This window comes from Hirundo rustica, chromosome 3, assembly GCF_015227805.2.
Source record: "Hirundo rustica isolate bHirRus1 chromosome 3, bHirRus1.pri.v3, whole genome shotgun sequence".
NCBI lineage: Eukaryota > Metazoa > Chordata > Aves > Passeriformes > Hirundinidae > Hirundo > Hirundo rustica.
The window spans coordinates 47,772,206-47,791,035 of record NC_053452.1 but is presented as its reverse complement, the minus strand read 5'-3'; the positions used below and the strand labels follow the sequence as shown (position 1 = coordinate 47,791,035).

General features: G+C 36.1%; 1 protein-coding gene across 1 annotated transcript in view; it reads left to right on the top strand.

The window, feature by feature from the left end:
• Positions 1–18,830, top strand: part of RGS7 (regulator of G protein signaling 7) — a 198,649-nt gene that overhangs the window by 163,348 nt on the left and 16,471 nt on the right. Inside the window, exons 8-12 of the mRNA XM_040057722.2 lie at positions 9,459–9,533; positions 10,590–10,688; positions 11,429–11,490; positions 12,962–13,072; positions 13,524–13,649. Of these exons, the coding sequence (XP_039913656.1) occupies positions 9,459–9,533; positions 10,590–10,688; positions 11,429–11,490; positions 12,962–13,072; positions 13,524–13,649 (473 nt within the window). The remainder of the gene's footprint in view (positions 1–9,458; positions 9,534–10,589; positions 10,689–11,428; positions 11,491–12,961; positions 13,073–13,523; positions 13,650–18,830) is intronic.

Sequence of the window (18,830 nt, the reverse complement as noted above, 5' to 3'; positions counted from 1 at the left end):
TTAAAACTGAGAGGTCACAAGCTGTGAAATAGTTAATTGATATGGAAGGTCACCAAGAAAAATTATATGAAAATATGGTTTTGAGTAAGACCCAGTTCTATGTGAAACTAGGAAAATAACCTGAAGAAGTAAATATAAGGAATTTTTTTTATAAGTGCAGTGTTTATACATGAGTCTTTATATCTGTGGGAATTAAATTTGCTGCTTTAATCCAAAGCATTTTGTCAAAGATCTTCTTATAAGTCAAACGGCATATAATCAATTTCCAAATGTCACCTATATTTGCCATCAATGTTTTCAGAGACGTGTTAGACTTTTCTGTTGCCACTTATTTTCAAGTGAATAACCTAAATTTCTTCTGTATGGAATCTGTAAAACAGCAGTCTCCTTCCTTTTGGGTTAAAAAAAAATCTTGAGAAAGTAATAATGAATCTAACTATTTAGCACAAGGGGCAACAAAATAGATAAATTTAACAAGTTTGCTTGGGCAATAGTCTTGTGGATACTGGAATCTTCACATATACAGAAATCATTTCAATACAGTCTTAAGTAAAATTAATACTACAAAACTCCACTTGAATAAATACAATGGGTCTAATTTTTGTGCAAAAATTTCTGGTTCTGAAAACCAGTCACTACAAAACTGAAATGGTATATCATCAATTAAAACTAATTAGAAGTTAAATCAACTTGCAAAAAGAATTAAGCATAGAACATCAACACAGTAGAATTTTCTTGGGTACAGCTTCTTGTTTAATTTCATATGACTTGTCTCAAGATTAAATTTTAGCATCCTTTTATTATGCATTTTGCATAGTATGTAATTCTGTGACACACAGACTACTAATTAAAAAAAAAAAAAAAGATCAAATCTTGTTCTCTTAAGGTGAAAGCTCAGCTTTTAACAACATCTGTCCTTCAACAACCAAGTATGTGAGAACATGAGGATTGCTGTCATAGTTCAAGATGTTCTGTCTCCTATGGATACATTTTATGGTTTCACTTATTAGTATTATATTCCTTGAGAATTTCTCTGTGTGTCTCTCTCCTGTTTCAAACTGGTCTTCCATTTGCACAGCCAGTGGAATTCCCTGTGTGTCTGATACTACAAAGGGAAAAGATCTGAACTCTAGTTTGTGAAAACAAGTAAGTATAAAGTGGAAATTGAGGCTGTGTAGGTTTCTTTGTTTTGGAAAGACCCTAAAAATCTTTGAAATTTTAAGTGATCCTAAAGTCTATACTAAGTGAGACTTCACATCTCTTAGTTTGAAAACTGTCTGCATTTTACCTTGCTGCAAACATAATTAAAGTTTGATCAAATTAAATGATCAAATGTCTCTCCTTTATCTGGTGGTGTTTGAACTCATTTGTCTTGTCCAAATAAGAGAAACAGCTCAGAGTTGAACTTTTATCCATTAATTACACACCTTTCTGTGTTTTGGTTAGGTCCATTGCAGAGCAACCGTGGAACTACTGTTATTTTGGTAGGAGTCAGTGATCCCCAATCAGTCCTTGAATAAAGGTTGTACTGATTTTACTAACTGGTTCAATGGCAAATTTTCTGCCCTCCATGTGGGTCTCTCTACAGTATGTTTAACTTATGCATAAATACAAAATTTATTATTTCTCCATCAATATATTTCTAGTGTATGATACAATAAAGTTTATTGCTTATTCATTTTAGTTTAAGAAATAAATATTTAACTTTTTTATTATTTATCTCTGTTCTTTGATGAGTGAAAATGAAATTAGCTATTGAAGACAAGTACTGAGCATTTAAATTCATTCTATGCTATCTGCATAATTCTCTACTAAAACCTTCAACAGAAGAGAACACTTAATCATAACAAAGTTATTATTAACTCTTATGAATTAAGACAATCCCTTCCTTTGAAGGAAGAAGCTCAATAAGATTCTACATTGAGCATTCTGTGGCCTGAAATAGCAGTTCAATAAACCAATAAGAGAAAATGAAAAGCTTTTATTTACTAAATTAAAAGCCAGCAAGTTTTACGTTATTATCCGCTGATAGCTGGTTTTAGCAGTTAAGCTGTTACACCTAATTTGTTTCCATTATCCTACTTGACCGTAAATCACAATTTTCAGGTATATTTGCAGCATATTGACAGATTTTTGTATTGCATGCTTTAAAAATAGATTTGTATTAAGAAATACGAAAAAAAATTGAGGTTATTCAATGCAAGTCCAGTTCCAAGTTGTATTCACTTACTTCAGTGTCACACTGAATCCATACATTGCAATTATTTACCCTATCCTGAGTTCCAGAAAAGATAGTATTTAGAAGCAAAGCACATATATAATGACTGTAAATATTGAAAATATTTAATGAGTCAGTAGAACAAGCAGGTTTTAATAACTTTGCCCTGATTATCTGGCAAATTTATGAGGCCTCTAGAAATAAAATGTCATGCTTGTACAAAATCTATACTTGAGAACAATCTTGGGATTTGCTTCCGAAAATTGTGTTTCTTGGGTGGTAATTGAAAGATATAGCTGCATTTCTGAGAGAAGGCAATTTCTAACAGGCAAGAGTCTGCTAGAAAAAAGGAAAAGCTAGTAACATCATGAACTAATTTTAGAAGTTTGGTCTGGAGCTGTAGAGAGGTGAAGTCTTGATAGGAGCTCTTTCCAAAGTAGTCATCAAACTTACACACTTATTACAATTTATGTTTGCAGTTATCATGGCTGTTGGACTGTATTCCAAATATTAGTGTCTCTGTGTTTGCTTCTTGCCAGAACTATAATGCAAGTGAGACCTCCACAAAAGCACCGTGATTTAACAGCAGGTGTTGGAATTCTGGTCACCCTGCTTGTTTGTCAGTCACACAACTGAATCAAAAGGGCATGATTTCAGAGAGATAGTTCTGCTAAAATTAATTGTGCAGAAACTTGGACTATGGTACTACTACAAGTAGCATATAATATGATAATTCGGTATTTTATACAACTATATATGTGTATGAAACTAAGTACTATAACATTATATAATGCAACCATTAAGTAGGTAGACCCATCCAATTTAGTTTAGAGTTTGTAGTTAATGGGATTATGATATGTAATGAAAAAATAAAATCCACCACTAGTGCCATAATACTTAAACTCAGAATAGTATTTTCCCTCTTTCTTCACACATCTGCTGATAATTGGGATCTTGTTACTAAAGGTGTTGTCAACTCCTAGCATTCACACAGTTGATTTCTCAGAGTTATTTTCACAGAATTGCTAAACCAAATGGAAATAGTAATTGAAACATACACTTTTAGGGAGGATCATAAAGTTCATAAGAGTGTTTCAGATTAGGTGCACTTAGTTTATCATAAATTGACCCCATGATTAGGTTCTACAGTTTTAAGTAACAGTAACATTTTCCAACCAAAAGGAAGTGGTTCCTGTAGCCCTTGTAGTCCCCTTGGTCCCTGGTTTGTCTTTGCTGCCTTGGGTGGTATCACAGGAGATGCTGAGACCTCCCCTAGCAGCACTACCAGTGCATTGTCCTGTGGATTTGCAGGTTCTGGCAGCTATGGCTTCTTTATTTTTTTCACCACTTAGTTGAGGTTCATTGATCTCTAATTATAAATCGAGCTACATTTTTAAAAAGTGCCTTTTCTGAAATTTTTATCTGATTTTGGAATTTTGCTGTCCTTTGACTGGACCTTAAAAGAGCAGCTATTTTTCCAAATCCTCTTAAAAGACCTGACCACTTGGATTCAGTATGTTTGGAATGTTCCTCTGAGACCTTCTATTGCATCAGCAAAGTTTTTAATAGTGCAGCTCTTCCACTGGAAAAGACTCTTTTACTGGTTGACCCTGAAGTGTGCAAAATGAGGTAAAATCCCAGAATACAGTGATAATCATTACCTAAACCTCAACTTTTCCTTGTAAGCCTTAGTGGATTCTGCACACTCGAATAAATTCCATCTCAGTGAAATGAGAAATTGGTGCAGTGCAGGAGAATGTAGCCTGTGTTTTTCTTTATGAGAGCCTCAGTTTTAACCATTACGGACAACTTACTCAATATAGGATTTTAATGTCTCCTTTGATGCTAGACTATGTATGAAAAAAAATCTTTCCCACATTACCAGAGTCAAACTGGGTATTTTTCCAGCTAGTAACTCCTTTGATTTTTTCCAGTTGAGTGGTACTGATTTTTTTTTTTCCTTATTCCTTTATTTGATAATCTTCCATTTCTTTTTTTATAATCTTCTCCCCTTGATTTTTAACTATGCACAGTTCATATAGCGGCACAAGTAACTGGAATAGAAAACCCACAAATAAAAATTTTCTCTGCTGTTCTGCTTATAACTCACTGCCTAATTAACTTCTTTTCTCTACTTTAGAAAGGGATATGAAGAGTTACTGTTGAGGGTTAAAAGACTCCTATAAAATAACAGGAAAAGCAGCAATGACAGAAATAGCAGGATAGATTGTTCCAGAATCCAACTCAAACATTTGACACTCAGAAAATTTCAAGATTTTAAGCTTTTTTTATTATTATTATTATAATCTACTATTTAACTTAATGTAAAAGAAAGATTTCAGTCTCTGCTTTTTTCTTTATGTTTGTGTGTCTGACTTTATCCTTTCCAGTGAAAGAGATGACCTGTCATGTTTGTACCCAGGTCCATAATTTAAATTTAAAATCTTTAAATCCTGAAAGCCTGGAGATCTTGAAATTTAGTATTTTGCAATTACACTTAGCAAGTTAGCCCATGCCTGCAAAACAAATAAAAAAATCTATTTCACAATGTATTGACACTGAAATGCAATGAAATTGCATAAGGTATGTGAATCAATCTACCTAAATATTTACTGCTTTAATGAACTCTGAATTTATGGGTGTGCATATTGAAATGAGGTAATTATTTTAAATAGCACCTATGTATTTTTAGCTGAAGAGACTGTGAAATTACATTTCCTTAAATCAGCCTGAGGTTTGCGTGTATGGATTGAGAAAGCACCACAGGCTGCTGCAGGGCAGGGGCAGCAGTAAGGGGGCAAATAACCAGTCTTGTTCCCACTCTGCTGTTGTGGGGTGGGGAAGGCAGAGAGATGAATTTCACACCAATGTGAATACTTGATCGGAGTGTTGTGTAAAGTGGATTATTTGAATTTCACTCCCCGGAGCTTGTGAAGTGTAGGCTGCACCACAGAAATGTAGGCTGAGAGGGACCTCTGGAGGTCTTCTAGTCCTCCTGCTCAAACCAGTGCTGATTTCTGAGGTGAATAAGATTGTCCAGGCTCTTGGGTTAAGCAAGCTTTGAAAATCATCAAGGATGGACATTCCATGGCCTTTCCTACTTTTATTGTGAAGTATGTTACTTTATAGCTGACTAGAAATTCCTCTACTGCAATTTCAGATTACTGTCTCCTGTCCTTCCACAGTGCACCTTTGGAAAAGGTCTATCTCTCTAAGTTCCTCTGCAGGCACAAAAGGCAGCGGATAGCTCTCCCCTTTTGCAAGCATAAAACAAGTCCCTTCCTCCCCTGGATTTTCGCATTTGAAATATATGTCTTGTGTTGTTTTGGGGGCTCGAAAGTAGTCTTGGTGTTCCAGAAGTTTCCTTGTGATACTGAGTAGAGAGAAATAAGCGTTTTGCCTGCTGGCTAAGCTGTTGCTGATGCAGCTGGGTACGTGGTTTGTCTGCATTGCTGCAAAGAGATACTGCTGACTCATGTTCAGCTTCTCCTTCAGATCATTTCCCACAGAGCAGCAATACAGACAGACACTTCCCAGCCTATCGGAATGCACGAGCCTATTCCCTCCCACATACAGGGGTATATTTGTCTCAGATGCAAGAAAACTTCTGGTTATTTTGGCTTAAGTAGATTCACAGTTAAATTGCCAGCTTCTTTGAGAAAGAAAAAAAAGCCATCAAAACTTCAGCTGACCTAATTATAAATATTAATTTACTCTCTGTTGAGTGTTTTGCATGTTTTAGCAAAAGGATTTTATACAAAAAAAGGCATTAACAGCTGTTGATTTGGGCTATACGGCCAGGCAATAGAAAGGGTACTTGGAGTATGCAACTTTGTACAGCAAGCAGACTATAAATACTGCATACTCTGCTCCGCTTGCATGGAAATGTACCATGGCTCAGGCATGCCATTTTATGTAAATAATTAATTCATCCAAAGAGCTCTTACAGGTTTCCTAAAATTAATACACTGTAGCACTGTTAGAAGGGCTTAATTAATTTAGTCACTGCTGCCACAGTTATCAGGGATAGAGCATTTATATCAAGTGGATTTTTTTTTAACTCAGTGTACTCTCAGGTGGTTGCTTCAAATGCTGCTGATAGCCAGACCGAAGCATGTACATTCTGGTACCTCCTCTGCTTACACAAAAGGCTTCTTCCTTCTTTTGTGTTCCTTAGCAGAATCCTGGTATGCATCCTCCTACACAGCATCAGTAGAAAGTGGGGTTGCTTGGGATTACTAACATTATCCAATAATTGAAGTAGGGATTGAAATTACTCTATATGTGGATTTTTTTTTTTTTTTTTTTTAATATTATTTGTCTGTATCCATTTATATCCACAGTGAATTTATCACCACAGGACTGGCCTGTCCTTTGATGTAAATTAATACAAGGGCATTTGTACTTTACATGCTAATAGATGGATGAAAAAAAGCTAAGTGAATGTATGACAGTTTTTCACCCGGATATTTAAAAATTGATGAGGACTAGGTTCTGCCTGGGTTATGATCTTGCTGTATGATAATTTCAAGAAGGTCACAAGGCTTTCATCTGTGTGTGTTGGGGGAAAATTGTTTTCACACAGAACATTACTCCTGAAAGAAATAAGCGCTCTATTTACACATATCGAAGAGTTCTCAAGACTTCCAGGAAATCTGTTTGAAAACTATTTACGGTATTAGTATGCAAATTATATACCACACACTAAATGGGATTCTTGCAGCAGAGCACTCTGACAGGCATCTCACTATTTGAACTGTGGTAATACAGTTAAAGAAACAACACAGAAAGAAAACACAGCTGGATATAATTGTATTCAAACACACACTTATTATGTTAATGAGGGCATGCGAATAAAATTAAATGTTGTCCAGCAAAGGTTTTCCCACAAAGACTGAGCTATTTTAGAAAAAATGTTCATATAATGCAACTTTTTATGTTTATTTTAGTTGAAAAGATGTTTGATGTTTATTCCTAAATATTGACCGATGAAATCTGGCAGCATCACAAAAGCAATAAAACCCATCTCGTATCAAGTATAATTTAATAAATATACTTCAGCTGAGAACAAGACATAAATTATGTCCCAAACTACATTAGGTACTTCCAGTCATATCATTTAAATCAAATTGTGAGCGCGGTATGGTATAGAGGTGACGATATATGTGTTAAGCACCTGTTGTTACCCCAGGCTGTCAGAGTCGTTGATCCTTTGGCTTTTAGCGCTTTAGCCACCGCGCCTTCTGCACGGAAGCTTCCTGATGTTTCCCTGCCTCTGCCTTCCTGGGGCTGCTCTCCTGTCAGCTTCTCTTCAGTCCCACCTTGGTCCCGCTTCTCCCCCCACAGCCTCTCCTGTGTGCCCCTGCCCAAGCAACTTCCCCTCGGTGTGAGAGGTTTTGAACAGCCAGGTGTCACTAAGAATCCCCTGAGTGTTGTAGAAGGTCCGTACTGGGTTGGGCGTCTTTGCGACCAGCTAAAGCTTCGCCCTTGGTTCATTTCTAAAAGCCTCCCAGAATTTCTTGTCCCCCTTGGATCAATCTGCACAATTCTGGCATGTAAGTTACCCAGGAAAGCTGCAAGATCAGTCCATACCAATTTACTGCTGGTGGGCTTGAAATCTTTAAAAATAAGAGGTTTCAGGTGAGGTTTATTCCTTTTTTTTCTTTCTTACCCCCCCCCCCCCCCTCCATTTTTAGGACATGCTTTTAACAAACCATAACTGAAAACTGAACAAATAACAGTTTGTGCCTTATGTAAGTGTGCCTGCTATTCAAATTGTTACATTCAAAGGCCGTAGATATTGTTTAAAGCCACTGCCTTCTTTGCTGCCAGCTGCTGCTGTAATCCTAAAGTAGATGCATTTGGGTTTTTTAAACTTTGTATCTCAGTATACTGACCTGGGAAATTGCTTTCTGTTTTTAAATTGGACATCACGCAGAACGTTGTATTTTTCAACCTTTTTCTTTGAGATTTGCAAGTTATTTCTGAGTTCAAAACATCCCATTTTTGTTCAGAAGCACAAAGGGTGCCATCCCAATTCTGGTGTGTCAGATGCAGCCTTAAGAATATTGTCTATTTTTATCATTAGTGTTGAGGAACTGTTTCTACTTCAAATGTTATATGATCAAATGCATACTAATTTATTACTTTTAAATAGAAACTTACTTTTTTATTAATTAAAAAAACCCATACTGGATTAAAAACAATCAGTCTGTTGTTTAGAATATTTTCCAGGGGCAAAGAACCATTACTCTATTTAATGAAAGCTGTTTTTTTCTTAGCTATATAAGAAAATTTTAGCTTATATAAGAAATTTTTAAAGTTTTGTCTTATTAAATTTACAGTCACGTCAAGCATTTTTCATTATGATAAGAAGATAGAGGTTGTATCAGTAGAGTGATAAGTCCAGCTTGGCTGTTGGGCAAGTAAATTCAATATCTAGCTACTTCCATTAAAAAAAACCCCCAACCTTCTTTCACTAAAAATCTGCTCCCACTAGAGAGCAGATTTTGTAGTTTACACTCAGTGTCAAATGTAATCCCTCTAAAATCAATAGACAAAATTCACCTGAGAGAAAAACACTTATTATTATTTTTTTCCAGCAAGGGGTAAAAAACAGATTTACACTAGATTTTGTACTTAGAGGTAAGTGTCAAAGGAAGATAAATTAGGAGAGACTAGAGTACTTGTGTGCTTTGGGAGGCCACAGAGTTATGAGAATGAGCCACTGAAACCCACATCTGATGTGTTGATAGTAATTTTATTTAGACTGTCAGTCTTCTGGTTAGGCTGCAGAAGCCTGTTTTGTTGGTTTTGTTTGCTTTTTTCCCTTTCATTTCTGAAGAAACAAACCCCATATTGGTAGTTTTTTGGTGGTGTTTTTTTTTTTTTTGTTTTTTTTTTTTTTTCATTAAAAAAGATCCTCTTTAAAAATTGACCCAAACCCACATGCTCCTGAAGTGAGTCTGAGGTTCACAGCTGAGGTGAATATTGCACAATTCTGTCTATTTTGTCTCATTAGGTCAACCATGCTCCTGAGAGGGATAGCTAGAATGTAATGAATTACTTCCTTGGCAAAAGCAAAGCAGAAGCTGACTGGTTTCCATTATCTCGGCAATTTATTTAATTTCAATTTCATAGTGTGGAATTTATGTTTCAGTCTTGCACACTGAGGAGGAGTATCTCAGAGAAGTTCCTTCATAGATTTATTTAAACTTTTGCTTTCTCTTTCTTTTAATAGCCTGGCTGTGTAAACACTACTGAAGTGGATATCAAAAAATCTTCAAGAATGAGAAATCCACATAAAACAAGAAAGGTAAGTACGGTTATTATATCAAAAGCAGGAGATAGAGGAAATTTATAGAATGATTTTCCATAATTTCTTAATGCACTTTTTTCTTACAGCTGCAGGGAACAAATACATGAATGTATGTTAATATTTTGTGAGCTCTTAGTTGAATTAGTATTAACAAATTTGCCAATGCTAATTGAATGCTATCACATAAGACTTTGGAGAAATACAAAGGGATTTTGAAGATAAAATTTATTTTGCATGTTTTATTCATGTTGTTTAGTAGATTGAATAAAGCATATTAAAAAGTTTCTGTCAGAAATTAAGAAAAAAGAAATTTAAAAATTCAGCATAAACTCTAACAGTGGTTCTTGTCCTGGTCTTAATGAAAAGCGTGTCTCTACTTTATGATTATGCCCAAAATGGATGACTGGAAATTATGGAAGAAATTAGCTCTATCTAAATTAGGTTGTAATTAGAGTGTAACTTCTCTAGGGATGTACAGATAGATTGGCTGAACACTTTTCAATCCTTTGTACCATAACCACGTAGATTGACTCCCACTTTAAAGTACTTCCTTTGAGGTGTATTTGCACGTTGAACCATCAAAAACTATGTTTTAAGAAGGAAAGTGGATTTAGAGAAAGTTTTAACTTGGTTTATTTATGGTATTGAAAGGTCCACATTAGAGTAATTTATCAGACAGTAATTGCAATTTTGGAAGTCCTCCCAATAATCTGTGTGTTAGTGTACCTCTCAGGATACTCCACATACCGGTCATCTCCACTTACTGTAGTAGCATCTCTCATTGTCATTCCCCATGTTTACTATGATGCTAATATAGACACCTAATAAACACAGATCCTTTGTTGTGTGGCTTTATGGAATTGTGGGAGTTTAGGAGTCATTATTTGACACTCTAGTGCAGAGGCACAATTTTATCTGAGTGCATGGGGTATTGCAGTTTCTTTAGGGAAAGATGATCTTGGCGCAGTGTACTAAACTCTGAAAGTTATTATGAGTGTGTGCAGAATGCATTGCCTGAAAGCAGCCATCATTGTTCCATTTTTTTTTGCATAGTCTGTCTACGGCTTACAAAATGACATTCGAAGTCACAGCCCTACGCACACGCCTGCGCCAGAGACTAAGCCACCCACAGAAGATGAACTACACCAAGAGGTTTGGAACGTAACTACAAATGTATACCTTTGAATGAGCTTTTTAGAAAATAGCTTTTTAGGTATAAACCCCAAAATTATTGTAGCTGGGAAGTTACTCAAAACAACTGTTGCAAACATTTAATAAATCTTTTCGTAGTTTCAAGGTATATGGATTTAGTCATGTAACTTCCTCAAAACTAATGAGACAAAGCCTGAATTTTTTGTATCATGCATTTAGCACCCAAAAGCAGTGGGAAGTAGGCCAGTGAGTGGGTTCATTGTGTAGCTAAGCCCATTAACCCCTTCAGCTGCAGACAGCTTGCTCTTCTTTCAACACTCCTTTGAGGCTTTGGGGGTGTACTTACTACTTGGTGTAAGCATATATAGGCTCACACACTTATCTACTTAAAACTTTGTTAATCTTTCCTGAGATGTTAGAGTCTGGAGAAGGTGAATGTCTGAAAAAGTATTAGTTCTCTTCAAAAATCTAAAAAAAAGGCTAATTGGATTTCTGTTGATGAACCTTTAGGGAAAATGTTTTATTGGGCACATTTTTTGTCTCTGTATGATCTTTTCTCTTTCATGGCAACTTCCATTTATTTTAGAGCTACACTGGTGAAATGTTGTTTTAATTCAGATATATTTCTCTTCTGTGCCCTAGGATAAATTAAGGTTCATTACAGCCCTAACAAAAAAAGTTATAGAAATAGAGTCAAGCAATAAATTACTCATAAAACTCTTTGCCTTCCTTCCTTGCAGATTAAGCACTGGCAAATGCAACTAGACAGACATAGATTAAAAATGTCAAAAGTTGCAGAGAGGTACGTACATTGTCATATTTTCTATTTTTTTCAATTAGACTGATAACTGTGGGGAAAAATAACAGTATGAAATAGCTTCAAAGAGCTATTCACAGCAAATAGATCTTCAAAGAGAGACATGGGAGCTCAGATGTCATAGAAATAACAGATGAGAGTTTACTTTAAGTGGAGAAGTATGAAGTTCTTTGAGTAATAAAAATATTCCAGATATTCCATGATACGTTTCTGATAAACCTGAGTCACTGAAAGAGCCACTGACCAAGTGATCACAAGTTTCACCTTGTGATCTAGCAGGGAAGCTAGATGAGAATAGGTCTGGGGTTATTGTTTTGATATTTCAAAAGGGCAATCACTGATGAAGCAAGGGAACTGGCTGGTGTGGAGCTCAGTCAGAGCTTGAACAAAGTGAGTTTGGGCTCAGTTTGGGTCAGAGGTGTAACCTAGTAGGAACCTATCTCCAAATAAGACCAAAATTTGTCAGGAAGGGCCTAGAAAGGAAATAAAACAGAAAGCCCAACATTGCAGAAAATTGAGCTGCATAGGGCTTAGTAAAGGAAATAAGGCCAAATACAAATTGCTCTTCATCTTCTCATAAACATCTGTGCATATATGTCGACTTATATATGTCTACTTATATATGTGTTTGTGTGCATACATATGCAAATACATATAAATATTTTGTTATAAAGAGAGCAGGCTAAGATTTTTTTGTTTGCTGAACAGTAAAAATATAGTGTACACTAAATATGATAGGAATTGAAAAGAAAGAATAGTTGCACTCCCTTGTCAATAGTTTTACAAAAATGGTGAGGCCAAAGGAAACAGCAAGCAGAAATAAGGACAACGGGAAATGTAAATTACCAGAATACAAGCAAAGCTTTTAGTGTGTGCAACTGAGTCAGACCAATTCCTGAATATAAAAAAAAAAATTGTGAAGAAAAAAAAAATATTTAATTTTGAAAAAATAAACCTGGGAATAGTATCCTTTGATGCGGAAATAATAAAAATATTCATTATATTTAAGAGAAAATAAAAAGAGTAATAGCAGCTGCAGGGCCAATAAATATAACCTCTGTAACATGAGGTGTTTTAGAACAGATTTTAAGGAAACTGATGTTTAAAACCAGAGTGATATAAAACATGTTCCTTTATGAAAACAAATGTGCATGGATGAGATTGTATGATCTAATTTAGTAGTGCCTAAAGGAACCTTAAATGGAGCTCTGTGGAAGTATTAGTGAAGCTTATTTTATTTCTACTCTTGGTAGACCTGAGCCACCCCTCCTTCTTCAGTGGTCCAGTTTCAAATGGCTTGAGCAAACCTATTTCACCCTGAGCTTGTAGCTGTCCTCTGTGTGTGTGCACACACAGTTACCATGGTTCAGTTGATGCAGGGTAACTTGTTAACTGGGGTAACCTGATCAGGTTTCTTCTCCTGACGTGACAATGTTTGACGCTTTTGTTTTCCTAGTCTATTAGCTTATACAGAGCAGTATTTGGAATATGATCCTTTTCTTGTGCCCCCTGATCCCTCAAACCCTTGGATATCAGATGACACCACTTTCTGGGAACTGGAGGCAAGGTATATAATTTTATTTCTTCTTTGGAAGTAAGAGAGTATAACATGCTATTCTGTGAAGATTTCAGACAGAGGTACTGCAGGAAAATACTGAGGCAGAAGGGCAATGCAGTACCCTTTTGATCTTTCCAGTTTTACAGTTTTGTAAGATGGGAGGTGCTATAGTTTAATAAATCCACATGAAATGTTACAGTAACCGGTTTCCAGGCTTCTAGTATGGTAAAAAAAGAAAGACAGCTTTTAAAATCTGATAACATTCCTTGTTGGAAATCTGCTTTTCTGCATATTACCTCCATCTGTGTAAGTACTAACAGCCTGTTTGCTCATTGCTAAACATTGCACTCTAAAAAGTGAGAAAACCGTGGAACTTTAGGAGTTAGTCTAACTTATGAACACAGATTTTTAGAATACTGAAGTATTGCTTACTTTGTTTCTGTTGTTTTTTCTTCTGTAGCAAAGAGCCAGGACAGCAGAGGGTGAAACGGTGGGGATTTGGCATGGATGAAGCTTTGAAAGACCCTGTGGGAAGAGAGCAGTTTCTGAAGTTCTTGGAGTCAGAATTCAGTTCAGAAAATTTAAGGTAAATGAGAGCTACTTAATTTTTAATAACCTGTAAGTTATACTGGGTTTTTGCTTTGTTGTTTTTTTTTCCTGATACTTTTCAGTTTTTGACCCCTTCAAAAATTTTCCTCACCTTTCAAAATTAATTCATCCAGTTTGCTCCCTGCATTCATGTACAGGCTGAGGGAAATATTTGTATAGTTAACAGAGACTCACATGAAGCATAGTTTTCAGTTCATATTCAACTTTTGGTCAAACTACTCATGTAAGAACTTTTCTCTCAGCTTGTCTTTGAAACAGGTATAAAACTGACTAATTCAAAGCCTGTTCAATATATTTTAATTAGTCAAATATTATGAGGAAAGTAAAATGAAAATAAAATTAAAAAAAATAAATAAAGGATCTAACAGTAAAATTCACAGACTTCCATCAGGCTGATTGGTTTCTGGGGATAATTTTGAAAATCTCCACTAATATTCTAGTATTGTGCATCTGACACAGCTGAATTAAGATGACATCTAGCTCTCAAATTCCTCACTAACTGTAAAATGGGAAAGTGTTCCTAGTGTATGAAGCATATAGGGTATGTTTTTAAAAGTATATTTACAGAATTACTTTTAAGTGAAGGGAAAAATATTTGATTTTAAAAATGATAGTCCGTCCATTGGCTAATAACATGTTTTGTTCTTGCTGTTTTAAGATAGCCGTGTTTCAATAAGGGTTATTTCAAGGAGATTAATAACAGCCTTTCTATAGACAGACAAATTAAGCTGAGCATAGTACATAAATATAGGCAACATATTTTTCTTTTAATTCCAACTTCTTGTCGGATGTCATCTGTATCACTTTCTATTCACCAATAACATAAGTAGTATAAAATCCTACTTGCATTTACATTCTAGAACTCAGATTAATCCTAACCTACTTTTTCCTATGGCAATTCTCACTCTGAAGTGGTACAGCATAGCCATTCTTCCTAAAATTATGCTTTTGTAGCATCTTACAAGAGGCATTTAATATTTATGGTGTTGATTTATAAATGCTGAGTAATTGCACAGATCTCCTTGTTGCTAATTTAAATTTGTCAGCAGAATAATTGGAGTTGGAGTTCTCTAAGTTGCTGACCATGTTCATATTCAAATATTAACTTTGCATCACAAATACAGGCTGACCTGTATGTGTATATTGATGACTTCATTTGTCACAGAAACAAATTTTTCTTATTAAAAACTCCAATTGGTAAAATGAATTTTTAAAAATCAGAATAATACCAAGAAAAGGAAAGGTAATTAAAAAAAAAAAATTATTCAAAGAGCATCCTGATGATTTGTTATGGAGAGCAGCTGTTCAAACATGAACCTATTGAGCCCAGTGTCTGCTGCAGTTTCTGGTGCTTTTCTGTGATTGATTTGTCTCTTTGCCAACTAGACTGTTGCTCACATAATCCCTAACTCTTTCGTCTAATCCTATTTACAACACTAAATACAGGCAAACTGCAAGTAACTGATCTAGAAGAATTCCCTTGAGAAATTTCTTCAGAGATGATTCCTTTACATGCCATCTATTCTTCTGTCTCTTCCTCTAAATTCCTAAATTGGCATTATAAAATACAATGTCTGAGGAATGGTGAATATGATCTTAAAGGCCAGGCAGGGGATAAATTTGCTCTAAAAAGGGCTTTCTTTGATAAGTAACTGAAGGGAAACCATGTCAGAAGCTCAGAATGATGTTTGTAGATTCCCAAGCTGTAGGGAAATCAATCCATTGGGTTCACATAGTAAATTTGGGTTAGAAAACATGAATTTGTAAAGCTTGTTGTGTGTGGCTGTCAAAATATTTTAGATGTCAATAACAGAAGTTAAAAGCTTGATGATTTCAAGCATTACCACTTAATAAACCTTAGAAGGCAACCACTTTAGTTGGTCACCTGTTAACTCCATCATGGTAATTTGGGGGTTTTTAGTGACATTTTTTTAATTATTATTTTGACAGCCGCCTTGAGAAAAATAATTATGTCCACCCACATCTTTCCATTGCAACAATTTCAACTCAACTCAGCTGGTTCTTGTACTTTTGCAGATCCAATCATGATAAAATTTACAACACTGCCAGGCCTATGGTTGGATAGGCAGCTGGGACCCTGCCTTCGAGCTTTCCAGACGAGCACACAGGGTAGAGCAGGGACTGCAGGCGTGACTGGAGCTCCAGTGTTAGCAGATTAGATGTCTTATACCTCATTTTGGTCAAACAAATACCAAACCCATGAAATTATTAAGTCTGCCAGATCCACCATTTCTATTCAAGTGTAATGATCTTATGTAGCAAAATGTCCCAGTGTTACTGTTACATTGACTTCAACTGAGAGTGTCTAACCTATCCGGGAATATCATTCTTGGTGGATACAGATCCTGTCTTAAAGAACACGACGGGGAAGAAGAAACTTGAGCCATCATTTAATATCAAGAATTGTGCAGGGATCAGGAATATAACCAGGTTTCCCCTCCTTACTTTGTATCTCTGTGGTTTTGTGGGGTTTTTTTTGTTGTTGTTGTTGGGTTTTTTTTGTTTGTTTGTTTGTTTGTTTTTTGTTTTGTTTTGTTTTGTTTTGTTTGCAGGCTATGACTTGTGATATTTTCTTGCCATGCAGATTTTTTTTGAAGAATTGCTTTGTGTGTTGCACAACACAAAGAACAAATAGCTAAAGTAACATATGATTTGGATAATAGATTTATGAAATTCCCAATGCTTATTACAAAAATGGTGACCATTGTTTAAAATTCACAAGACTCAAGTTTGAGCACGATCCAGTACTACTGAGCTTGGTCACAAGGTTTTCCAAGACCTAAAAAAAGTACTTCTGAAAGAGAGTGAGTTTATGAAATCAAACTTACTGCAGCATGCCACCTGGAGACCTAATGTCTTTAATTTCTGTAGGAAATTTTATTCCTCTTCTTGTCCTTTGTCTGTAGTGCAGCAGAATTCTTTAGAAAGTTAATATTTGTATGCTGAACTATATCTTTGTTCCCAACTGGTTATTTTGTAGGAATTGCAGCCTGTAAAGATTAAATCATTTCAGATCTGCCTGTCCAAATGCTTATGCAGTAGTGCAGTGGGTGTGATCTCCTAAGCAGCTCTAAGGCTGAAAAATATCACAGGTTAGTGAAGGGAGAGTGGTGACAGGTTATTTCCATGATACAGAGAAGGAAAAGCCACTGGACTCCTTGTCTCTTCCTTTAATGCTCGTTGTTTAGGTCTGTAATGCGTGACTAGTCGGGAAAAAGGACTTTTCATTCTTATCCAGAAAAAGAAGAGAGGGACAGAGACATTTGCTAGATTTGGATGTTTTCCATCAATAATTTTTGTCTAACCATCCCTGTGCAAGCTGACATTTTGTGAGGTGTTTATCCTTTACACTAGTGATTATGAGGCCCTATTGTGGGTGCTAATAACTTGACCAAAATTTAATCCTCAAAGCTGAAATTGCCCCTGAGTTATTTCTCATTCAGACTCAAGCTTAAATGCCAAGTGCCAGCAATATTGCCATTTCTGCAGAGTAAATGGGAAAGAACTAGTTGCAAGATTTAATGAGTTTCTCTGTAATTTTCTTTAAATCCTTCAGTTCTACTATTCCTTGAAGCTTGAAGTTGTAGTTGGCAAGAAGGTGGACTCTAGAAATCAGAGAGCAGTGTTTCCTGCCCCTGGAAAAGTAATATGTGATTTTATTAATAGAGTTCATTTAGGTTTTCGTTTGCTTTTTCTGAAAATGCTGAAAGGTCTGGCCTCTTACTTGTTGTGTCATGTGCACTCAGTGCAAAGTTAACATAATTCCCGCTTCAGTGTTTCCACACTTACTATACCTCACACATTTCACAGAGGAACACTGCAGCCTTTCTCTAACTCTTTGTTCCTGTGGGCTAAATTTAACTTATTAGCTTGGTCTGAAATCTGGCTGCACCTGACCTCTAGGTCAGTTGATGGGACAGAAGCTGTCTTGCATCTGTGCTATTTAACTAGGAGGCCACCATGGCTTTGAAAGTAATCCAGCTGGAGAACATAATCCACAGATATCTTGCAACATGTGTTTTACCAGTCCATGTGGCTGGATGTCCTACTACCCTACACTACACACTCTCACTCTGCTGTGTGTCTGCTTTGTGGCAGCCCAAATGCTGGGGTAGAAGACAGCAGCAAGGTTTACACTCAGCTACTTAGGTCTCTGTTGAAACAGTGCTGAGCATCTGCTAGAAAGGGTCTCCATGGCAAAAGCAAACCTCCACCAACAGGAGATGCAGTTTCATCCAAGGGCAGCCAGGCTGAGTTCTAGTTCCTTACACAAAGTAGCACCAAGTCTGTGTATATCATTGCCCAAAAGAGGCAGTTCCCCTTCCCCTCTCCTGCCCTTGCGCAGTTAACATTGCAGACTGTGTGATTTTTGCTGCTCGAGTCTTCCCTTGCTCTGGTCTCAGCTTATGCGGCAGAGAGCTGTAAAATGGTACAGGGAGCTCTTTTGATTTGAGGCCCTGTGCTGAGGTCTTGCTGACTCCATTTCAACTTCATCTGTACTATCGGTTGCCATGGGATATTGAAAAAAGTTATTTTTGAAAATGCAAGAGGGGGCAGCCTTATTTTTGTCATTTCTTTACTTGGATTATTTGAATTCAACTATCTGTGGGAGGAGGGCAGACATTTTTTCTTGAAAAATAAGTAGATGAAAATCTTAAAATGTGTGTTGGCTGTGAAATAAGCACCCTAGACATAACACAGAAATCATAATTCTTCCCACTTTTAGAGACGTTTCTATATTTATAGCTTCACATTTTTAGTAGAGTCTTTTCTATTGTTAGAAGTATAAAATTAAATTAATCTATCAAAGAACAGGTGTTCAGCCTATAAGAATGTGTCTATGCAACCTCCCTATTTTATGCTGCAAGCATAGAAGTTCAATTTATCAAAATTTATCTCCCATCTATTTCCCCATAATTGACTATAACCTACTATATGAAAACTGTTTACTTGCGAAAGAAAATAGCATCCTAAGGCATGTTTGCAGTGACTTCCAGAGTTATTGGCAGTGATACAATGGAAAAGAAAGGAAGTGACATCTCTGAGCTAGATCAGCAGGATGTCTGCAGGGAGATAGAAAATGTGTATTTATAAAGAGCATCCTTTCCTTTCATTTTTGTGTTCCTTACCTGACTTG